Source organism: Bos taurus, chromosome 15, assembly GCF_002263795.3.
Source record: "Bos taurus isolate L1 Dominette 01449 registration number 42190680 breed Hereford chromosome 15, ARS-UCD2.0, whole genome shotgun sequence".
Lineage (NCBI taxonomy): Eukaryota > Metazoa > Chordata > Mammalia > Artiodactyla > Bovidae > Bos > Bos taurus.
In genome coordinates, this window is record NC_037342.1 from 54378961 (window position 1) to 54397353 (window position 18393).

General features: G+C 52.5%; 1 protein-coding gene across 1 annotated transcript in view; it reads left to right on the plus strand.

The window, feature by feature from the left end:
* Positions 1-18393, plus strand: part of SLCO2B1 (solute carrier organic anion transporter family member 2B1) — a 52447-nt gene that overhangs the window by 3447 nt on the left and 30607 nt on the right. The window contains 5 exon segments of the mRNA NM_174843.2: positions 9180-9310; positions 10357-10494; positions 12346-12508; positions 16341-16571; positions 16805-16903. Of these exon segments, the coding sequence (NP_777268.2) occupies positions 9180-9310; positions 10357-10494; positions 12346-12508; positions 16341-16571; positions 16805-16903 (762 nt within the window).

Here is an 18393-nt window from a genome sequence, read left to right on the forward strand (position 1 = left end):
CCAGAAAAAAGCAACAGCTGGAGGCCTGCAGCGTGTTATTGTCTTCCCAACGGACCACCCAAGGGTCCTGCTAGGAGGAATTTCCCAAAGAGGAAAGCCAAGGCCAAAGCCTGAGACCTGACCCCGCTTCCTGTCTTTGATTCCAACCTCCCCCCGCCCCCACTGTACAGAAGCCCCATGGGGTCACATGAGGCACTGCAGCCCCTTGGAGCCCCACGCTCCCCGACCCCACCCCAGGCCCACACCACAGCCCCTGCTTCCCCAGACCCCCACGCTCTGGCTTTCTCTTCTCCCTCCTCCGGTTTAGCTCAGTTCAACAATCATGTTTTTAAGCTGAGCCCTTGCAAGATGAGAAGTGGTTTTCTGAGAAGGTAGGACACCTTGGGAAGCCAGGCTGAGGGTATAACATGTGCGAAGGCAGAGAGGTGGAAAAGAACAGGATGAATTTGGGGAATGGCAGGCTTCTACTGGAGTTACAGAAGAATGTTCACTAGGGTGGCCTTGATCTCCTGGATGCTGAGGCATCTGGACTCACGTGCTGCCGATGGGGTGGAAGGGTGGTTAACCATTGTTGAAGACCACAGTGTACCAGGCAGGATGGTCTTCTTTAATCCTACCACAAATGCTGTGTGCCCAGAGAGGGGAGCTGAGGCTTAGACAGGCTAAATAAACTGCCCAAGGTCATGGCTACAATGTAGCAAACAAATATTTGAACTCAAAGGCTTCTGATCCAGAGGGTTTCAACAGGGGTCTGCTGTAGTCCATCAGGACCCAGGAAAGGAGAGCCTCTGCCTGGGGGTAGTCCACTGGCTTATCAGGCAGATAGGAGGGGGATGTAAACGATGCAGGCGGGTGACCAGCCTGGCATCCCAGAGAAAGGGCTGAGGGAACTGAACCAGGAGGGGGAGTGGTGGTGGAGGGAGAGGGAGCTGGCGTGGGCTGCAGGAGCTAGGCGGGGAAGCCAGCAGGCTGAGGGAGCCCAAGGAAATCTAGGAGGTAGGAAGGGCTGGAGGTGGGGTTGACCATGAGGCTGGCCTCCTCCTATAAACACTTTTGGAGGGAGGTACCTGCCATCATTGTGACAGATGCATTGCCCAGTGTCTGCTGCTGTGAATATTTGCCTCCCCAGGCTCAGGCTGTGGGTGTGTGAGTGCTGGAGGTTGGTAGGTTTTCCAGAAACATTCAGACTCCTTTGTGACACTGCTCTGTCACCTTAACCTTGGCATCTGAACATGGTTCCAGGATGGGTTCCTCCTTTCGCTCTGTAGGGCATATATGCGATGGATCTTCTCACTTTCCAAGCCAAGTTTGCCCACATGTGGCTTTTCTTTCCTTCTCTCCACATGTGCCTTCCAGATGGAGAGCCAGAGGACTGACTTTGGCCCATGTCCTCTCATGGGCTTTCCTGGAGCCCGTGGCCCTCTAGGCCTCTTCCTCTGGGAGCTCCCCTACCAGCCCAGACTCACATATGGCTGAGCTCACCATTACCCTACAATCCCACCTTCCATGGCAGTACACCCAGACCAAAAGCTGTGCCTCTCCCCACTCCCCACTCCCCTGCCCCCAGGGCTCCTTGGCTTCCTGCACTCCCCACCCACCTGCTTTTTCAGCAAATCCTGTCCATCCCACCTCCTGGCTGTGGTTCATCAGCTCATTACTCTGCATCCCTACAGCCCCTACCTGGCCCAGGCGTCATGACCATCTGCTCCACTTCTCCTTACTCCTGCCTTCTCCCTGGTCCCGGCCCACAACCTGACCTCTCCAACTCTCCCCCAAATGGCACAGAGGTCTTCATAGGAGGCCAGGTTATACCTCATCCCTGAGCCCAGGATGAAGCCCAGCCCTCCAGCCCGGCATTCAAGGGCAGTCATAGACTGGCCACTCCAGCCTCACCTCCCCACCTTGACCCCAGAGCTCCTATCCTCCTGGACTACTTGTTTCCTGAGCAGTCTTTGCACTTTCATACTTCTGCCCTTTACTCTGATGTTTCTTCCCTGAGGAAGCCTTCCAGAACTTTCCAATGTAGGTTAGAGCCTCTTCACTATGTTTCTAAAGTCTTGGAACTCCTTATGTCACATAGTGAGCACGTGCTGTGGTTCTGTGTTAGATGTTTGCCCTGTCACCACACACACACATACACACACCCTCATAGCTCCCTGAGGGCAGGGAGCTGCTTGCTTCCAAAACCACAGTCACCTGTCTTATGGAGCTGTCAGCATGTGTGGAACCTTCATCCTTACTCCTAGAAGAAGCAGAGACCAGCTGTGTCCCCCACCGTGGTGACCCTGGGCAAGTCATGGCCTTTTCTGGTCTTGTTGCCTCACCCAGCCCTGGCTTCCTGTCCCGCAGCACTCCGCAGTTCCCAGGGGTGCTGTGGGTCACAGGCAGGGATGCCCACAGGCAAGTGTGAAGGGTCCTGGAGCAAGCCAGATGAGCTCAAAGAGGCTCTCACAGGGCAAACTGCCACAGGAAAGGCCAGCGTCTGAGACCAGCTGTTTCCATATGGGAAAGCAGGCCCAAAGTGGCCAGATCTGCTAATCTTTCAAGAAAAAACAAAAAGTGGGGGTTTTGTGTGAAATTTCCTGACTTTTAAATGCTGGCAACTAGCTTAAAAACACTCAGTGAGCCAGTGTTGTTGCATTGTTCAAGCCAAATGAAAACAGCTAGGAGTCAGATGCGCCTCCAGGCAGGACTGCCATCCACCGCACAATTCCAGAGGGCACCCTTCACCTCACGGTGCACAGCTCACACAGCTGCACAGAGGGCCTTTGTCCAGGGCCTCCGTGTTGTAACCATTGTCCTGTGTTATCTCTCTGCCAGTTCCTCTGACGGCCCAGGCAAAGTGTGTGTGGTGGCAGGTTTCCGGGAGAGGCCTTACCTTCTCTCTTTTTGGAATTTAAGATATTTATTTTCTTGGCTGTGCTGGATCTTAGTTGCGGCACATGGGAAATCTCTGATCTTCATTGTAGCATCCGAGATCTTCAGTTGCAGCATACAAACCTTTCATCGGAGGCGTGCGGGATTTAGCTCCCCTGAGGTCATGGAATGGAATGCAGCAGGTGATTATGGAGCACAGAGGGAGGGCGAGGAGACAGCAGAGGGAGGCTTCCTCAGGGGTCTGTGTCTCTTCAGGGACCAGGGGGAGGTGAGAGAGTAATACTGAGGATGGGTGCCCCTGGAGGACAGTAAGTTCTGAGGCCTGGTGACCGGGCCTGGAGACAGCGCCCAGGTGCATCTGGGGCAAACGCAGACAAAACTGAAACTGTGTGTCATCCTGGAGCTGTCAAAGGACGTTGCCTCTGTGACCCTCATACAGGCTTAAGAGGCCAGGCTCATTATTTCTACTTTGCAGAGGCTCAGAGAGCTGCTGGCCCAAGACCACACTGGGTCTGAGTGACCCTAGGTCATACTCTCTCTGCCGAGGGACAGGCTGGAATATTCTGGAGAGAAAGTGCCTTTTTCTTGTCCTTCCTTGGTCCGAGTCCTCCTGCTCCATCCTCAGGATGTGAGAACCCTCCCAGGCTCTCTTGGCATTCCTCAGCTCGTCCCTCCTCAAAGTTCAAATCTGGGCCTTTTTTACAAGTCCCAAGTTTTCACTGCACTCAGGTCCCCTAGACTAGGGGCCGTGTCCTTCTCACCACATTTCTCCGTCCAGCCTTGAACTGACCAATGAACTGACTAAGTGACTGATAAGCTAAAAAATCAGCTGGTAGAACTGTCCCCATACAACCACCTTTGGCAATTCCCTGGAGGGAAGCCAGGCCAGAATCATAAATGGCTACAGGGGGAGTATTTTTCATAGGTTCTAAGGCCATCATTGGTAGCCACCATTTCATAGTTGCTGTTAGGGGACCAAGAGTCAAACAGGTCTGAGCTCCAGTCTAGGCTTTGCTGTTTACCAGCCCCCGGACCTGGACAGGCCCCTCCCCTCTCTGTGCTTCAGTTTCCTGAAGTCACGGAGTCACAGCAGCTACCTCAATGTTTTGCTTGGCAGATGGGTGAGTGTGCCCAGTGCAGCACATAGGGTAGCCTCAAGGGGAGACAGTGAGCCTCTTCCATCAGGGGGTGACGGTGAGCCAGAGAGCTGGGTCTCCAGCCCCTATCTCCGTGGCCCTTCTGGGTGGAAATTTCTCCTGGTTCCCAGGTTCTAGATACAGCAATGCTCTTGCTGTCCCAAAGCAATTATGGAGGTAGGCAGGGTGTTTGTACCTGACAGCGAAGGAAACAATGCTCACTGAGCATCTACTATGCGTCGTGTCCGTGCTGGCTCTCATATGTTAGTGACACAACCTGTTGATAAGGCAAAGTCTGTTTTTTACCAAGATAAGGGCCAACACACCTCTTGAAGTTTTGGCAGTGTCTCAGAATGGGGAGGAAAGATCAATAGCATTGAGCAAGAATCATGATACAACAGTCCAGGGTTTGTTGGCAGAAACATCAGGGTAAGGATTTCCCAGGTAGAGATTCAAAGAATCAGAGGTGCTCACCCTGCTGACAGTTTTTATTGAACAGTTGCTCCGTCTTTCCAGAAGTTTCTGTAATGAAAAATCAAGCAGTTTGCTGGGGCTGCTCAATCTAAGAAAAGTAAGAAGAAAATTGCTATGAAGACAGTGGAGAAGCAAAGTCAAGTTAATGTCATTGGTAAGGTGTTTTGGGGCTTTTAGGGTCCTCGCTGAATGTGAAGGGAAGGTTCAGGTTCTCAGTGGGCTCTCTCGGCAGTGGGAAGTAGGGGTTGCCGTCCCTGCATTGAGGATGAGGATCCCAGCTGGAGGATTTAAACCTGTGCAACTGCCTGCACGTCTATGAGTGTGCACTGCAAGAAGGAACCCAGGTCCTCGGTCTTGTGGTTGACTGGGGCTTAGACAGGAGGGAGAGAGATAATCTGGAGATGGATGATGGCACTGTCAGAGGAAGAAGTTCACGTGGAGGAGCCAGCTGCATGTGGAAGGGTTCAGTTGGGCCTGTAGCCTCAGAGGTGCTTGAAGATTTCAGGAGAGGGGAAGACTGGCCCTCAGGGGGCCTATGGTGTGCCAGGTCTGAGACAGGCGCCGGAGATGCCTTATCTCCCTGAGTAGATGCTATATCCTCACTTTACAGAAGAGACAAGCTAATCGAGGGCACATCCATGCTCCACAGAGGCCCAGTGGCTGGGCTGGGGTTCAGACCCAGGTCTGGGGACTTTGCAACCTTTGTGTGTGTGTGTGTGTGTGTGTGTGCGTGTGTGTGCGTGCTAGGTCGCTTCATTCGATTCCAGCGCTTTGTGACCCCCATGGACTGTAGCCCATCAGGTTCCTCTGTCCATGGATTCTCCAGACAAGAATACGGGAGGGGGGTTGCCATGCCCTTCTCCAGGGGATCTTCCCAACCCAGGGATTGAACGTGCGTCTCTTACATCTCCTGCACTGGCAGGCGGGTTCTTTACCACTAGCACCACTTGGGAAGCCCCTTGAAATGTCTACTCAGTCCCATATCTGCCTGAGATTTGCTGTTTATAGCTGGGAGGTGGCTGGAGGAGGCAGATCCCTGAGTCTTTAAAGAAAACAGAACAGGCAGAGAAAAGCGGCCCTTCCTGTCAGGCTGCTCTCTGAATCTCAGCCCTCATCTCCCAGACTCAAATTCCTGGCCCTGGAGGGGGTTTGGCCGTGGCCAGGACACTCTGCCTTGTAGACATCTGGAGCGTCTGAACTGAAGGTCTCTGGTTGACAGAATTTCAGGGCAACTGCAATTGCCCTGAATTTCTGAGGGCAATTTCTGAGTCAGTTTCTGAATTGACTGACTTTCTGAGCAATTCCAGAACAGTAGGTGATCAACTGACAAACCTGAACAGACAAGTCTCCTAAAGGACAGTGGACCAGTAGACCAGTGACTCAGCAGCGCACAGACATGAGTGTGCCTGTGCGCACGGCCAGCCGTGTGACCCACCGACAGGCACACAGACCCCTTGCCCGCCAGCTCTGGGGCTGTAGGAGCTAGGCCTTGGAACCACCTGGCCTACCTGGGGCCCCCAACCCTGGCTGCCCAACTGGGAGAGGAAGAAGCTGTAATTTTCTCCTGGGGCCTGGCTCCCTGCCTCTCCCCTCATTCCTACAGGGCCCCCGGGCTCAGCCCAGGTACACTCCCTCAGCTGCCCTCTCTCCTGCAGAGCTGGCCCTTGAAAAAGCCTTCAAAGGATGGTAAGGACCTCCGAGACAGCAGGTGAGGTGTACCTACAGCCCTGGACTCAGGACTTTCCTTCCAGGGGAAGCTCTACTCCTTATCGAGGCATCGGACTCTCTGCTGCCAGCCCCTCTATAGAAGACTCCAGCCCACAGGAAGGGCTCAAAGTGGACTGACAACCAGTCTGACCAGCCCTGTTCAGTGACCAACTGGCCACTCAACACTCTGACTGGCAGCTGCTCTCAGAACCCAGTGGTATGGGGCCAGGGCTTCCGCTTCCCCACCCCTCCCCCACTCCAGAGGCTCATTACTACAGACTGAGTCACAGGAGTGTGGAAAGTTCTGATCTGGTCCATTGACCTTTTGTCCTCAATCTTACCCATGCACTGGGCTTCTTTCAGACCTGGGGATCCACATTAGTGACTTCTGCCCTCCCAACCTCAGCTCCCACTCCATCATCTGGTTGGCCTGCCCCTTGGGAGGCAGGCACTGTTGCCTTTCAGGTGGCCTGGCTAGGACTGGCTGGGCCAAGACAGAGAAGAATGTTGTGCTTCTACCCCTCATTTAATCTGTACAAGTGGTGCAGAGCAGCATGAGGTTAACACGTGGACTTGAGGTCCTGTACTAGTGTGAACCAGCAGAGCTAGTTACCTGTGAACCTCGGTGTCCCCATCAGAAGCACAGAGCTCATGAATGCATCAAAGGCATGGAGCTGTGGAGAGCTTCACGAGCACTTACCATGTTGGCCAAAAAGTTCGTTCGGACTTGTCCATGAATGGATGGGCCCGAACGAACTTTTTGGCCAACTCGCAGAATGTGCATGCAAGACTTTATGCACAGTATTTATGTTATTATGGGTGACTGGGCTCTGCTTGTGAGAGGAACTGGAGTTCGGAAATTGTCCTGTCAGTCTCCTCTGGTTGAGTTTGCTTGGAACCCCCTTACTTTCTCTTCTTCAAAGTGATGTGCACGGAGCGTTACCTCCACTTCCCCCACCTAGGCCAATCCCTCATCTCCTCCCTGTCAGGTGTCACTTTTACTTCAGTGTCTCCTTGTTTCCTCTGAGTGTTCGTACCCATTAAAGGGATTCCTCCCCAGCCACACACGCTTCCATTGCCTCAGCCAAATTACTCAAGCTATTTGAATGGATACTTTTCCAAAGATATGGCCAATAAGCAATGAAAAGATGCTCAACAGCATTAGTCATTAGGGAAACACAAATCAAAACCACATGAGATATCATTTTCACACCCATGAGAACGGTTGTAATCAAAGAGACAGATGATACATATTAGTGAGAATGTGGAGAAATTGGAACCATCACCCACTGCTAGCAATGGGTGTTGGATGGTATTAGAAAACAGTTTGGCAGTTCCTCCGAAAGTGAAACAGAGTTACCCTGTTGATCAGGAATCCAACTCCTGGCTGTATACTCAAGAGAACTGAGCATATGTATCTACACGAAAGTTGCTATATGAATGTTCACTGGACCTGAAACAACCCAAATATCCATCAACAGATAAATGGATAAACTAAATGTAATTGTATGTATTTATATATATATATATATATATACATACACTGGAGTATTATTTCAGTCATTAAAAGGAATGGAGCACAGATACAAGCTACAACATGGATAAGCCTTGAAATATTAGGCTAAGTAAAAGAAGCCAGTCACAAAATATCACATGTATGATTTCCTCTATGTGAATGCATTTGAAATATCCAGAATAAGCAAACTCAGAGAGCCAGAAGATAGATCAGTGGTTGCCAGGAGCTGGAGGGATAGAGGAATGGGGACTGACTGCTCATGGGTGCAGGATTTCTTACTGGGGTGGTGAAAGTATTCTGGAATTAGAGAGTGGTGATACTATATTACTAATTAGATAGTAGTAACTAATTAGATAGTCATGACTTTTTGAATATACTAAAACCATTGAGTTATATACTCTGAAAGGATAGATTTTATGGTATATGAATTATATCTCAATTTTTAAAGATTTCTTAGGCTCCCAGGTACCTTGTGTGAGGAGTATAAAACCCTCGCTGGTGGCGGCTGCAGGCTTCCTTATCCCTCTGGCTGAGCTGGTCTTCTAGGTCTAGAGATGTCGTGATGGGGCCCACACCCCTTCCCGAGGTCAGGAGAGTCCTCAGGGCAGCTTTCAGGCTCCATAAGGAGCTTGTTGAATGAGGGGAAATTCCTGCCATGTTGAGAGACATTTGAGACAATGGAGAGGCTTCCGCAGGAAGCAGGGCCCCAGGAGGGGAGGAAAGTCCTAGAAGTCTGGGCTGCCTGAGGTGCAGGTGGTTGTCCTCTAAATGGAGAGGTGGAGCCTCCCAAGGCTGGGCTTCCAGGCTCCTCACTGAGATTAAACCTCAGGAAACCCTGAAAGATGCCTCTGAAAGGGCTGCAGTGAGTGGGAGACTGACAAGGTTACCATGGTTACCGTGGGTCATGGGACCATGATTTGGGCATTGGACTGGTGAGTTCTGTGATTATATGCTGTGTAGTGCCCTGTGGAAGTATTTCTATCTATTCCAAACTACCCGTAGGAAAACCCTGTATGCCTTGACTTTGGACCAAGCCTTGACCATGCACGGGGCCCTAGACCTCTGATCTTAGACTAATCCAGACAAACCCTGACCCAGAGTTAGCCTCCAGGAACACTGGACGTCTCACAGATACAGGCCCCAGGAGGGTAGGGCTATGCATTTTTACACTAGCGCCAGAGCTAAAAGGATGTGTGACGGCATCAGCAGCTTCTCGCTAGAAGGAAGCTTTATGCTGGGAATGGAATGAAGAGGTGAATAGGTGGTCCCAGTGGGATCTGGCCAGCTTAGGCACATGGAGCACACACATACCCTCTGAGGAAGGGCTGCTTCAGCTCCTGAGATGCAGGAAAGCTGTCGGTGCTTTGACTCAGATTCTCACCAACCCAAGAAACACCTTGGGTTGCCTGGTCAGAGTCATTCTCTGAGATTCCATCTCCACTCTCACCCTCTGGCTTTCTGTCCCACAGGGCCAGTGGGTGAGGAGCTCCAGGTGCCAGACAAGGACGCCAAGGCCATGGTGGGCACAGAAGACACACCTGGAAGCAAAGCCAGCCCAAATCCTCAAAAGTTACGGCCAAGTGTGTTCCACAGCATCAAGGTACCTCTCGGGACCTGGGAGGAGAAGGGTCATCTGAGCCCAACAGAGCAGGCTCTGCCACTTACAGGCTGTTAAATGCCAAGCAAGGCGCTGCCTTTCCCTGAGCCTCAGTTTCCTCATCTGTAGAACGGGTGATCGTGATCTCTAGAAGCACGTAGCTTAATTTCAGGCACATGTTCTTTCCTTCCAGAGAGGCTCTTCTGTGGGCACTGGGGGACCAGTCTTTTTGGCGCCAATTTTTTTAGGGCGAAAGAGAAGGACCCCAGGGATCCTGAACCTGTGTGAATACTGGGAGCAATGGCTCAACCAAGGGCGGCCGTAAACAACCAAATCTGTGCCAGCACCTACACGGTGCCAGGCCCTGTGCCAGGGGCCATTCCACACAGTCTTATTTAGCTCTCACAGTAACCTGGGGAAGCAGGGGTGTCATCCTTGTTACACAGATGAGGAAACCGAAACTTAGAACAGACATTCTATTTTTAAGCTCCAGCATAAACACCCTATTTTTAATTCTGTGAGACACGTTTTTCTCTTGGGAATTCGATCAGGTTTTCAGGAGGGCTGCAGGCAGGCAGGATGTTTGCGTGGGGCTGAGTGAGGTGAGAGTGTAGCTTGGGGGTTCGCTGTGTGCAGGTGGTCTCCCAGGGAAGTTCAGGTGAGGACTGGGTGGGGTGGGGCGAGGTGAGATCTGGGGAGCTTCCTGGGGACAGGAGGGGTTCTAGTCCAGCCTGGGAGACCTCTGGGGACAGAGGGGCTCCCACCATCCTTGGCCCCATGCAGACTCTACTCTCAGTCCTGTAGATTTCAAGTCTCCCCCAGACCCCCGGGGTACCCAGGACAGCTTTCCTATTTTTCAGGCCTGTGAGAATCCATGCACTACCCCAATAATACTTTCTCTCCTCTTGCCCTGGACTCTCTTTCCCTTCCTCTCTCTGCTCCTGCTCCTCCTGTATGTCTGTCTCCTCTGACTCTGTTCCTCCCTTTCTCTGTCTCTGTCTCTCTGCATCCTCCGCCACGACTGTCTCTACCTGCGGCCCCTCCACCAGTTCTTCGTCCTGTGCCACAGCCTGCTGCAGCTGGCACAGCTCATGATCTCCGGCTACCTCAAGAGCTCCATCTCCACGGTGGAGAAGCGCTTCGGCCTCTCCAGTCAGACATCGGGGCTGCTGGCCGCCTTCAATGAGGTACTGGCCCTGGCAGCACAGCCACGGTGCGGGGGAAGGTGGTGGGGAATTGAGGGAGATTCTCACCTCCACTCCCCCTCTCTCACGGCCCTAATGTAAACCCTTCCCCTAGTGCCACGTGCAACCCCATCACAGCTCCTTCCGATCCCACCCTTGAGGAGCGGGGCTCTCTGCTGGGGTTCACGGAGGATTTTAGAGCTAGTCAGGGTCCCCATTACCCGCACCTCCCCACCATTCTCCTTTTGGTTACTTCACCTTTTCAGGCACCTGACAATTGTCTGGCCCAGGAAGGAATCAGAGGAAGCCAACTTAACAGTAGGGAGAGAGGTTTAAGTGAGATCAAAGGCAAAACTTTGGGGACCTTAGGGTAGAGAAGGGAGCAGATGATACTAGACTGTGGAGTTGCTGCCGGATCCACAGGCCTCTGCCTCTGGGCTGACAGCCCAGCCACGAGGCCTGGACAAGCTCCTCTGGGTGGATTTGGAGACCAGAGTTCATCTGTGCCCAGCCCCTCCCCCACCAGATGTTTTCCGCCTTGGAGAAGGCTGTTGTCCAGAGAACACTCTCTCCCCACCCCTCAAGATTTCTGTGAAATTGTCTCTCCCTAGGGTGATGTGTCACATTCCTCCCAACCCAAGGCCCATGGTCTCCACTCACTCCCCAGACTCTCCTTATCACCCCACTCCCAGATGTCAGAGATGGGGAAAGAATGTCTTTACTGTCATTATGCAGTTGTGGGACCTCGGACAAGTCACTCCCTGACTCTAGGTCTCAGTGTCCCATCTAAAAAATGGAGAGTGACTGTCCCTCCCAGGATCAGTCCTCCCAAGGCCCCTCTGCTGATACTGCCCCACTCCATCAGCAAAGAACCGGGGTTCACGGGTACGTTCCCCACCCACAGTCACAACCAGGAAGCAGCAGGGTGGAGCACACACACCCCAGCTTCTGACAGCGGAGCCTGCCCTGCCCTGCCAGCTCTCCAGTCCCCTCCAGCACCCACATCCAAGGATTTTAATTCTAAGGCTTGAAATACCAGCCTTAGTCCTGTGGCTTTAGACTTTTTTTGTGCTTAGTCGCTTAGTCGTGTCTAACTTTTTGTGACCACATGGACTGTAGCCTGCCAGGCTCCTCTATCCATGGGGATTCTCCGAGCAAGAATACTGGAGTGGGTTGCCATGCCCACCTCCAGGGGATCTTCCCAACCCAGGGATCAAACCCAGGTCTCCCGTACTGCAGGTGGATTCTTTACCATCTGAGCCACCGGGGAAGCACTAAACAAGACAGAAGTTCTGATTCGGGGTTAGGACACATGGGCATATCTACTCTGTGCTGTGCTCAGTCATGTCCAACTCTTTGGACTGTAGCCCGCCAGGCAACTCTGTCCATGGAATTTTCCAGGCAAGAATACTGGAGTGGGTTGCCATTTTCTATTTTAAGGGATCTTCTTGACGTAGGAAATCGAACCAGGGTCTCCCATGTCTCCTGCATTGGCAGGCAGATTCTTTTTCACAGCGCCACCTGAGAGACCCAGACTTCATTTATTTCCCATTCATGACACTCCAGAAGCTCAAATCCCTGTCCTTGACTGTCCTACTACCCGTGTTTTAACATGGGATCCAACCCACACTCTAGAATGAAATTGAACTTCTAGCCCTGTCCATGCTGCTCTTATTTCTCTCCTCTATTGGAGCAGTAAGTAGAACACATCCTAGGAGGACCCAGAATCTGTGTTTTTAACAGGGACCCAAATGATTCTTATTCAACCATTCTGCAGAAGGGAACACTGAGATTGGTGATTGAGACAAGGATGCCCTCTGCTCTACTTTCATGGGTCCTCTCATCCCTTTGCAGGTGGGGAACACAGCCCTGATCGTGTTTGTGAGCTATTTCGGCAGCCGGGTACATCGGCCCCGCCTGATCGGGTGTGGAGCCATCCTTGTGACCCTGGCGGGCATACTCATGACTGTCCCGCACTTCATCTCAGAGCCGTACCGCTACGACCGCACCAGCCCCGGTAAGAACAGGAGGGGCTGGGCTGAGGGTGGACATGAGTTGCCACATTACTGTACACAGGGTCCACTCCCAGGCTTCCAGTGGTCAAGATGGGTCCAGCTTCCCAGAACACCTATAGTCCCCCACACCCCCCCCACCACTGCCTCCTTTAGCTTCAGCCCGGATGAGTCCTTCTGGCAGCCCTGGGCAGTGGTGACAGGGGGGGTAGTCCTGGGGCAGAAAGCTGAGGCCCTCTGGGTTTCTCTTGGTGAGGGCCTGCTTGTATGGTGCTGCTTTTTTTTTTTTTTTTTTTTTTGAGGTGGAGGTGGATTTAGGTCCTGGTCTGTGTGGGTCCTCAAGAAATATTTGTGGAATAATAATAACAGTATCACACACCACTTACTAGGTACCACTGTTCTAAGCACTTAATGTGTACTGATGCATTTAATTTACACAAGAAGTCAAAGCATTGATGAAAGAATGAATGAATGAAAGAACAAACAAAAACATGAAAGAATTTTAGATGGAATAGTGAAGCCCCTGTTTAGCCCAGAGGGATTTTGTTGAGAGTCAACTTGACAGATGGATGCCTGTACCTTGGAGAAGGACTCAAGCAGTCTTCACTGTCCCATCCATCTCTCCACCCATTCACTCATCTACCCATCCATCCACCTTCCCATCCTATCCATCTACCCATCCACGTACATACCCATCCACTCATCAATTCATCCATCTGCCTACCCACCTACCCATCCATCTGCCTACCCATCCACCCATCCACCCACCTACGCATCTACCCATCCACCCATCTACCCATCCACCCAACCATCCATCCACCCATCCACCTACATATCTACCCATCGATTCATCCACCCATCTACTTATCCATCCACCTACTTATCCTCCCCTCCATTACCCCTTCTACCCTCTCTGCCCATCTGTCCATCTGGTGGTCCACCCAAGAAAACATTTGTGCTTCCTACTTTGTGCTGGACCCTCTTGAGGGGCTCAGTCCTTGCCCTCTGGGAGCTCCCAGTCTGGGAGAGAAAACAGAGACAAACAATACCTCCCTTCCCCCCACCCAGTGTATCAACTGTGAGGAAGGAAGAACTGGGCAGAAGAAGCCCAGGGAAGGAGCCCACAGCCCAGCCTGGCATCATGGAAGGCTTCCCAGGGGAGGAGAGCTGTCAGAAAGCATCCTTTCTCCCTTGTCCTCCCATCAGCTCAGACCCCAGAGCTCCTACTCTGTGCCAGGTCCAGGGATGGAAAGATGGAGCAGATACAACCGGCCCTAAGAAGCTCTGAGGGAGCGTGGGTTGGTGTGAGCATGGGCAGCTCTGCTGCAGAAAGTCCAGCACAGGACAGCCAGGGGCAGCCGGTAGAGACCTGAGTAGAGGATGGACACCGGAGGCTGGAATGAGCTGGAGGAGGCGGCATCTGACTGTGATGTAGAAAGAAAGTAGAGGAAGCTGCTCAGGAAATGGCTGGAAAGCAGGGGAAGTCCCAGAAGACAGCAGAGTGCTTCTCTAGGCCTGAGTGGAGAACTGTCAAGAGGTCTGACTCAGACGCCAAAAAATTATGCTTACTCATATTTCCCCATCCAGAATTTTCATTTTAACAGAGTTTTTCCTGTGCAGGGTCACACACATTCTCCATCCTCACCACCATACAACACCCTTCTGCTCCTTATGGAATCCCAGGAAAACTTCTTCTCCTGTCTGAGCCTCAGTCTCCAACGGGTGTCCATTGGAGCATCTGTCCAATGGGTGAACTGGACTTGGTGACCTCTAAGTACCCACCCTGAACTGACATACAAGGCTATTTCATTCACTCATTCCTCATCATTAATTAATTAATTATCATTAGGGTGGCTCAGATGGTAAAGAAACTGCCTGCAATGCAGGAGATCCAGGTTTGATTCCTGGGTTGGGAAGATCCTCTGGAGAAGGAAATGGCAACCCACTCCAGTATTCTTACCTGGAGAATTCCGTGGACAGAGGAGCCTAGCAGCCGACAGTCCATGGGGTGACAAAGAGTCGGACATGACTAAGGGACTAACACACATACACAGCATTCAAAAGATATCCTTGGGCTGCCCAGGTGGCACTGCTGCTGCTGCTGCTGCTAAGTCGCTTCAGTCGTGTCCGACTCTGTGCGACCCCAGAGACAGCAGCCCAACCAGGCTTCCCCGTCCCTGGGATTCTCCAGGCAAGAACACTGGAGTGGGTTGCCATTTCCTTCTCCAATGCATAAAAGTGAAAGTGAAAGTGAAGTTGCTCAGTCGTGTCCAACTCTTAGCAACCCCATGGACTGGAGCCCACCAGGCTCCTCCATCCATGGGATTTTCCAGGCAAGAGTGCTGGAGTGGGGTGCCATTGCCTTCTCCCAGGTGGCACTAGTTGGTAAGAATCCACCTGCCAATACAGGAGACTTAAGAGATGCAGGTACGATCCCTGGGTTGGGAAGATCTCTGGAGGAGGAAATGGCAACCCACTCCAATATTCTTGCCTGGAGAATCCCCATGGACAGAGGAGCCTGGTGGGCTATAGTCCATGGGGTTGCAGAGTCAGACATGACTGAAGCAACTTAGCACCCAGCACATTAATATTTATGTGCCAGGCCGTCTGCTGGGGACTCAGAGTTGGAAAAAAAGACAGATCCCTATAATCACTTTCGTATCTAGTCAGCACTGTCACAGGCACCACTCACCACTCCTAACGCTTACAACGCTTTGAGCAGGTGTTATCATTATCCTATTTTATGAGTGAGGAAACTGAGTCTCAGAGAGGGAGGTACTTCCTCAAGGCCCACAACTAGTAGGCATCCCCTGCTAGTCTGGCCCTAGAGCCTCTGCTCTGACCACTGAATTCTTCTGCTTGTAAGTTCCATATTTCTGTAGAACCTCCATTCTAGGAGGCTTGTTCGACAGATGAGGAAACTGAGGCCAGAGGGGCTGAGGTCCTCTGCCAAAGAAAGTCTCACCGTCTTCAACCCAGGCAATCTGGTTGAGGGTCCAAGTCCTTGAGCTGGGTTCACATGGCTTTTTCCAGCCCTAGAGAGTGTCTCACTGGGCTGGGTGGACATGGCTCAGAGACCCAGCTCCCAGAAAGGACTTGGCCAGCCACAGAGAGGAGGCCACTTCTCTACCCACATTTGGGGTAATAATAGTATGAGGGTCTTCTTAAGTTTGCTCACCAAATATTGGCGAGCTACAGGAAACAAATGTCTGGCACTAAATTAAGAAATTTCCCTTTATTGCACTCTACCTCTGCGTCCCGAGCTGACACGGAGCCCTTCCCAGAATGAAGGCCTAAGGGCACCAGTGCCCTCCACAGCCCAGACTCAGCACCCCTCCCTTTTTCGGCCCTGCCTTCAGCCCTGGCCTCGACCCTTACACTCTGTGAGCCAGGCATGCTGAACTCCTCAAGACCTTGGTTTCACATGTGCTGTGGCCTCTTTCTGGACCCCACCCCTGACCACCACCTTCCCTTTCTGGAAAATCTTGTTCGTTCTTTTCCTCCCAGTTCACACCACCTCTTTGAGCTGTCCTACCCCACCCTCACTCAAGGTCCACCGTCGCCATGGCGCTTCCACATACCTCTGCTCAGAGATGTGGCATAGGGTGGGTTAAGAGCACGGACTCAGAACCGGACTGCCTGGGTTCCAATCCTGGCTCCACCCCTTGTTAGTTGGTGCCTGAGCATCAGTTTTTTCATCTGCAAAATGGGAGTAATGAGAGTACCCATCCCCTGGGTTTGTTGTGGGGGTCAGAGGGATTCAGAAGAGTTCCTCCCATCAGTAAGTGCTATATGAGTCTTAGCTATTGTCCTAATACTTTTATCATCTCTCAGCAGACATGCCACAAGACTTTGAGGCTTCCCTGTGCCTGCCCAGCACCAAGGCCCTAGCTTCAGCCTCATCCAACAGCAGCTGCTCTAGCTACACAGAGGCTCGGCACCTGGCTGTGGTGGGGATCATGTTCACAGCCCAGACCCTGCTTGGTGTGGGCGGGGTGCCCATTCAGCCCTTTGGCATCTCCTACATCGATGACTTTTCCCACAACAGCAACTCGCCCCTCTACCTCGGTGAGGATGTACCCCACACCTCGGGCTCTGAGGGGGGGCCAGGCTCAGGTCGGGCTAAGTACGAATCCCTGCCCTCTGCCTTCTGTGGCCACTAGAGGCCCAGAGGAGCCCTGGAGAGCTTCCCAGGCCTGAGCGGGGGAGATGGGCTGCTCCTGCCCAGTGGAGGCTGAGCAGGCCCTGACCTGTGAAAGGAAGCTGGGCCAGAGGGCACTAACCCAGGCTTCCTGTCGCAGGTATCCTGTTTGCAGTGACCATGATGGGGCCGGGCATGGCCTATGGGCTGGGCAGCCTCATGTTGCGCCTTTACGTGGACATTGATCGAATGCCAGAAGGTGAGCTTCAGAGCACACAGTTGTCCCCAGGGCCACACAGACACAGTTGATCGACTGCTGGTATCATAGGAGACACTGAACCAGAGGACCCAGCAACCCCACTGACCTGGGACATGCCTCTTAACCTCTCTGAGCCTCAGCTTCCCCATCTTTGAGATACTCTCTGCCCTGTCCATCTCCCAAAGCTGCAATCAGAATGCAGTGAGAATGTGGAGATTAGCCAGCAGTTGCCATCAGATGGAGAGTTGTAATTGTTGCCCCTGTTGTTATGAGTCTTCACCGAGTTCCACCCTGACTCCCCGCACCCCAGGCCCTCAGCCCTCTGCTCAGATACACTATGGGACAGACAGGGCCATGTATTCTCTTGGTCTCTTGGGTGCTCCCATCTTTATGGGGGACAGACTTCAGGACTCAGAGAGGACACTGGCATGATGGAGAGAATTTTGGAGCAGGACTCAGTAACTTGGGCCATCTCAGAGGGGAAATTCGGGGTGACCTCTAAGGACCTTTCAAGTTCTGACCACCTCAAAGCCTGGCCACCTATGCTGAGGGCACCATTTGGGGAAAAGGAGTCTCTAATCCAGGTGGTGGTCAGGGTGGGTCAAGGTGTGGAACTGAAGCTTGGTTCGAAGACAGTCAGGACGGGGGAGTGTTGGGGGTCTCAGAGCTCTGGCGTTCTGTGGGGAGTGAGAGTGGATTGTTTCTAGAACAGGTCACTGTGGCGTCTCAGCTGCCTGCTGGTCACGCCAAGCAGCTCCAGGCCCCCAGCTCTGCCTTCTGCATCCTGCTGCTCAGATGTCCCATCCCTCGCTTGGAGATTTTCCAGCAACCCTAGAAGCCTCAGGTGACACACACAAGAAGATGGACAGGCAGATTCCGCTTCTTGTTATCCAGCTTCTGCCCAAGGGTGCCTCTAGTCAGGATAGGTCTGGACAGCTCTGAACAGGAGTCACTAGGGGTGGCCCTGCCCCAACCCCCTTCCTTCTAGAAATCTGGGCCCAGGATCCCAGCTTGGACTCTAGTTACAATTCTATTCTCCCTTGATGAAACAGTCCTAAAAGTCAGGACTCAGTTTGCCAGACACACCCCAGTTCCGGAGAAGGGAGTATGTTTCTGGCTCTGTTGATATCCTGGTGGTGCTGACACCTTCACAGGCAGACATGGCGTTCCTGTGGACTGTGAACCAAGGTGCTGTCTCGCTATTCCTTCTGTCTCTCTGGGGGATTTCACTGGTTGGGTGGGTCACATCCACTGCAAGCCCAGACCAGTATGTGAGAAGCGGAAGATCTGAGATGGCTGTGCGTGAATTCCCACCAGCCTGGAACACAAGATGGGGGAATAATAAGTGGAGGAGGAAATTGCACAAAAGCCAACCCCACCCCCACTTTTACAGATGCATTTGCTGAGTGCTGACTGTGTCCTCTGGGCCCGGTTCCAGAGGCTCTCAGGACAAAGCATCTGGGAGCCAGCCCCACTCATGGGGTTGATGT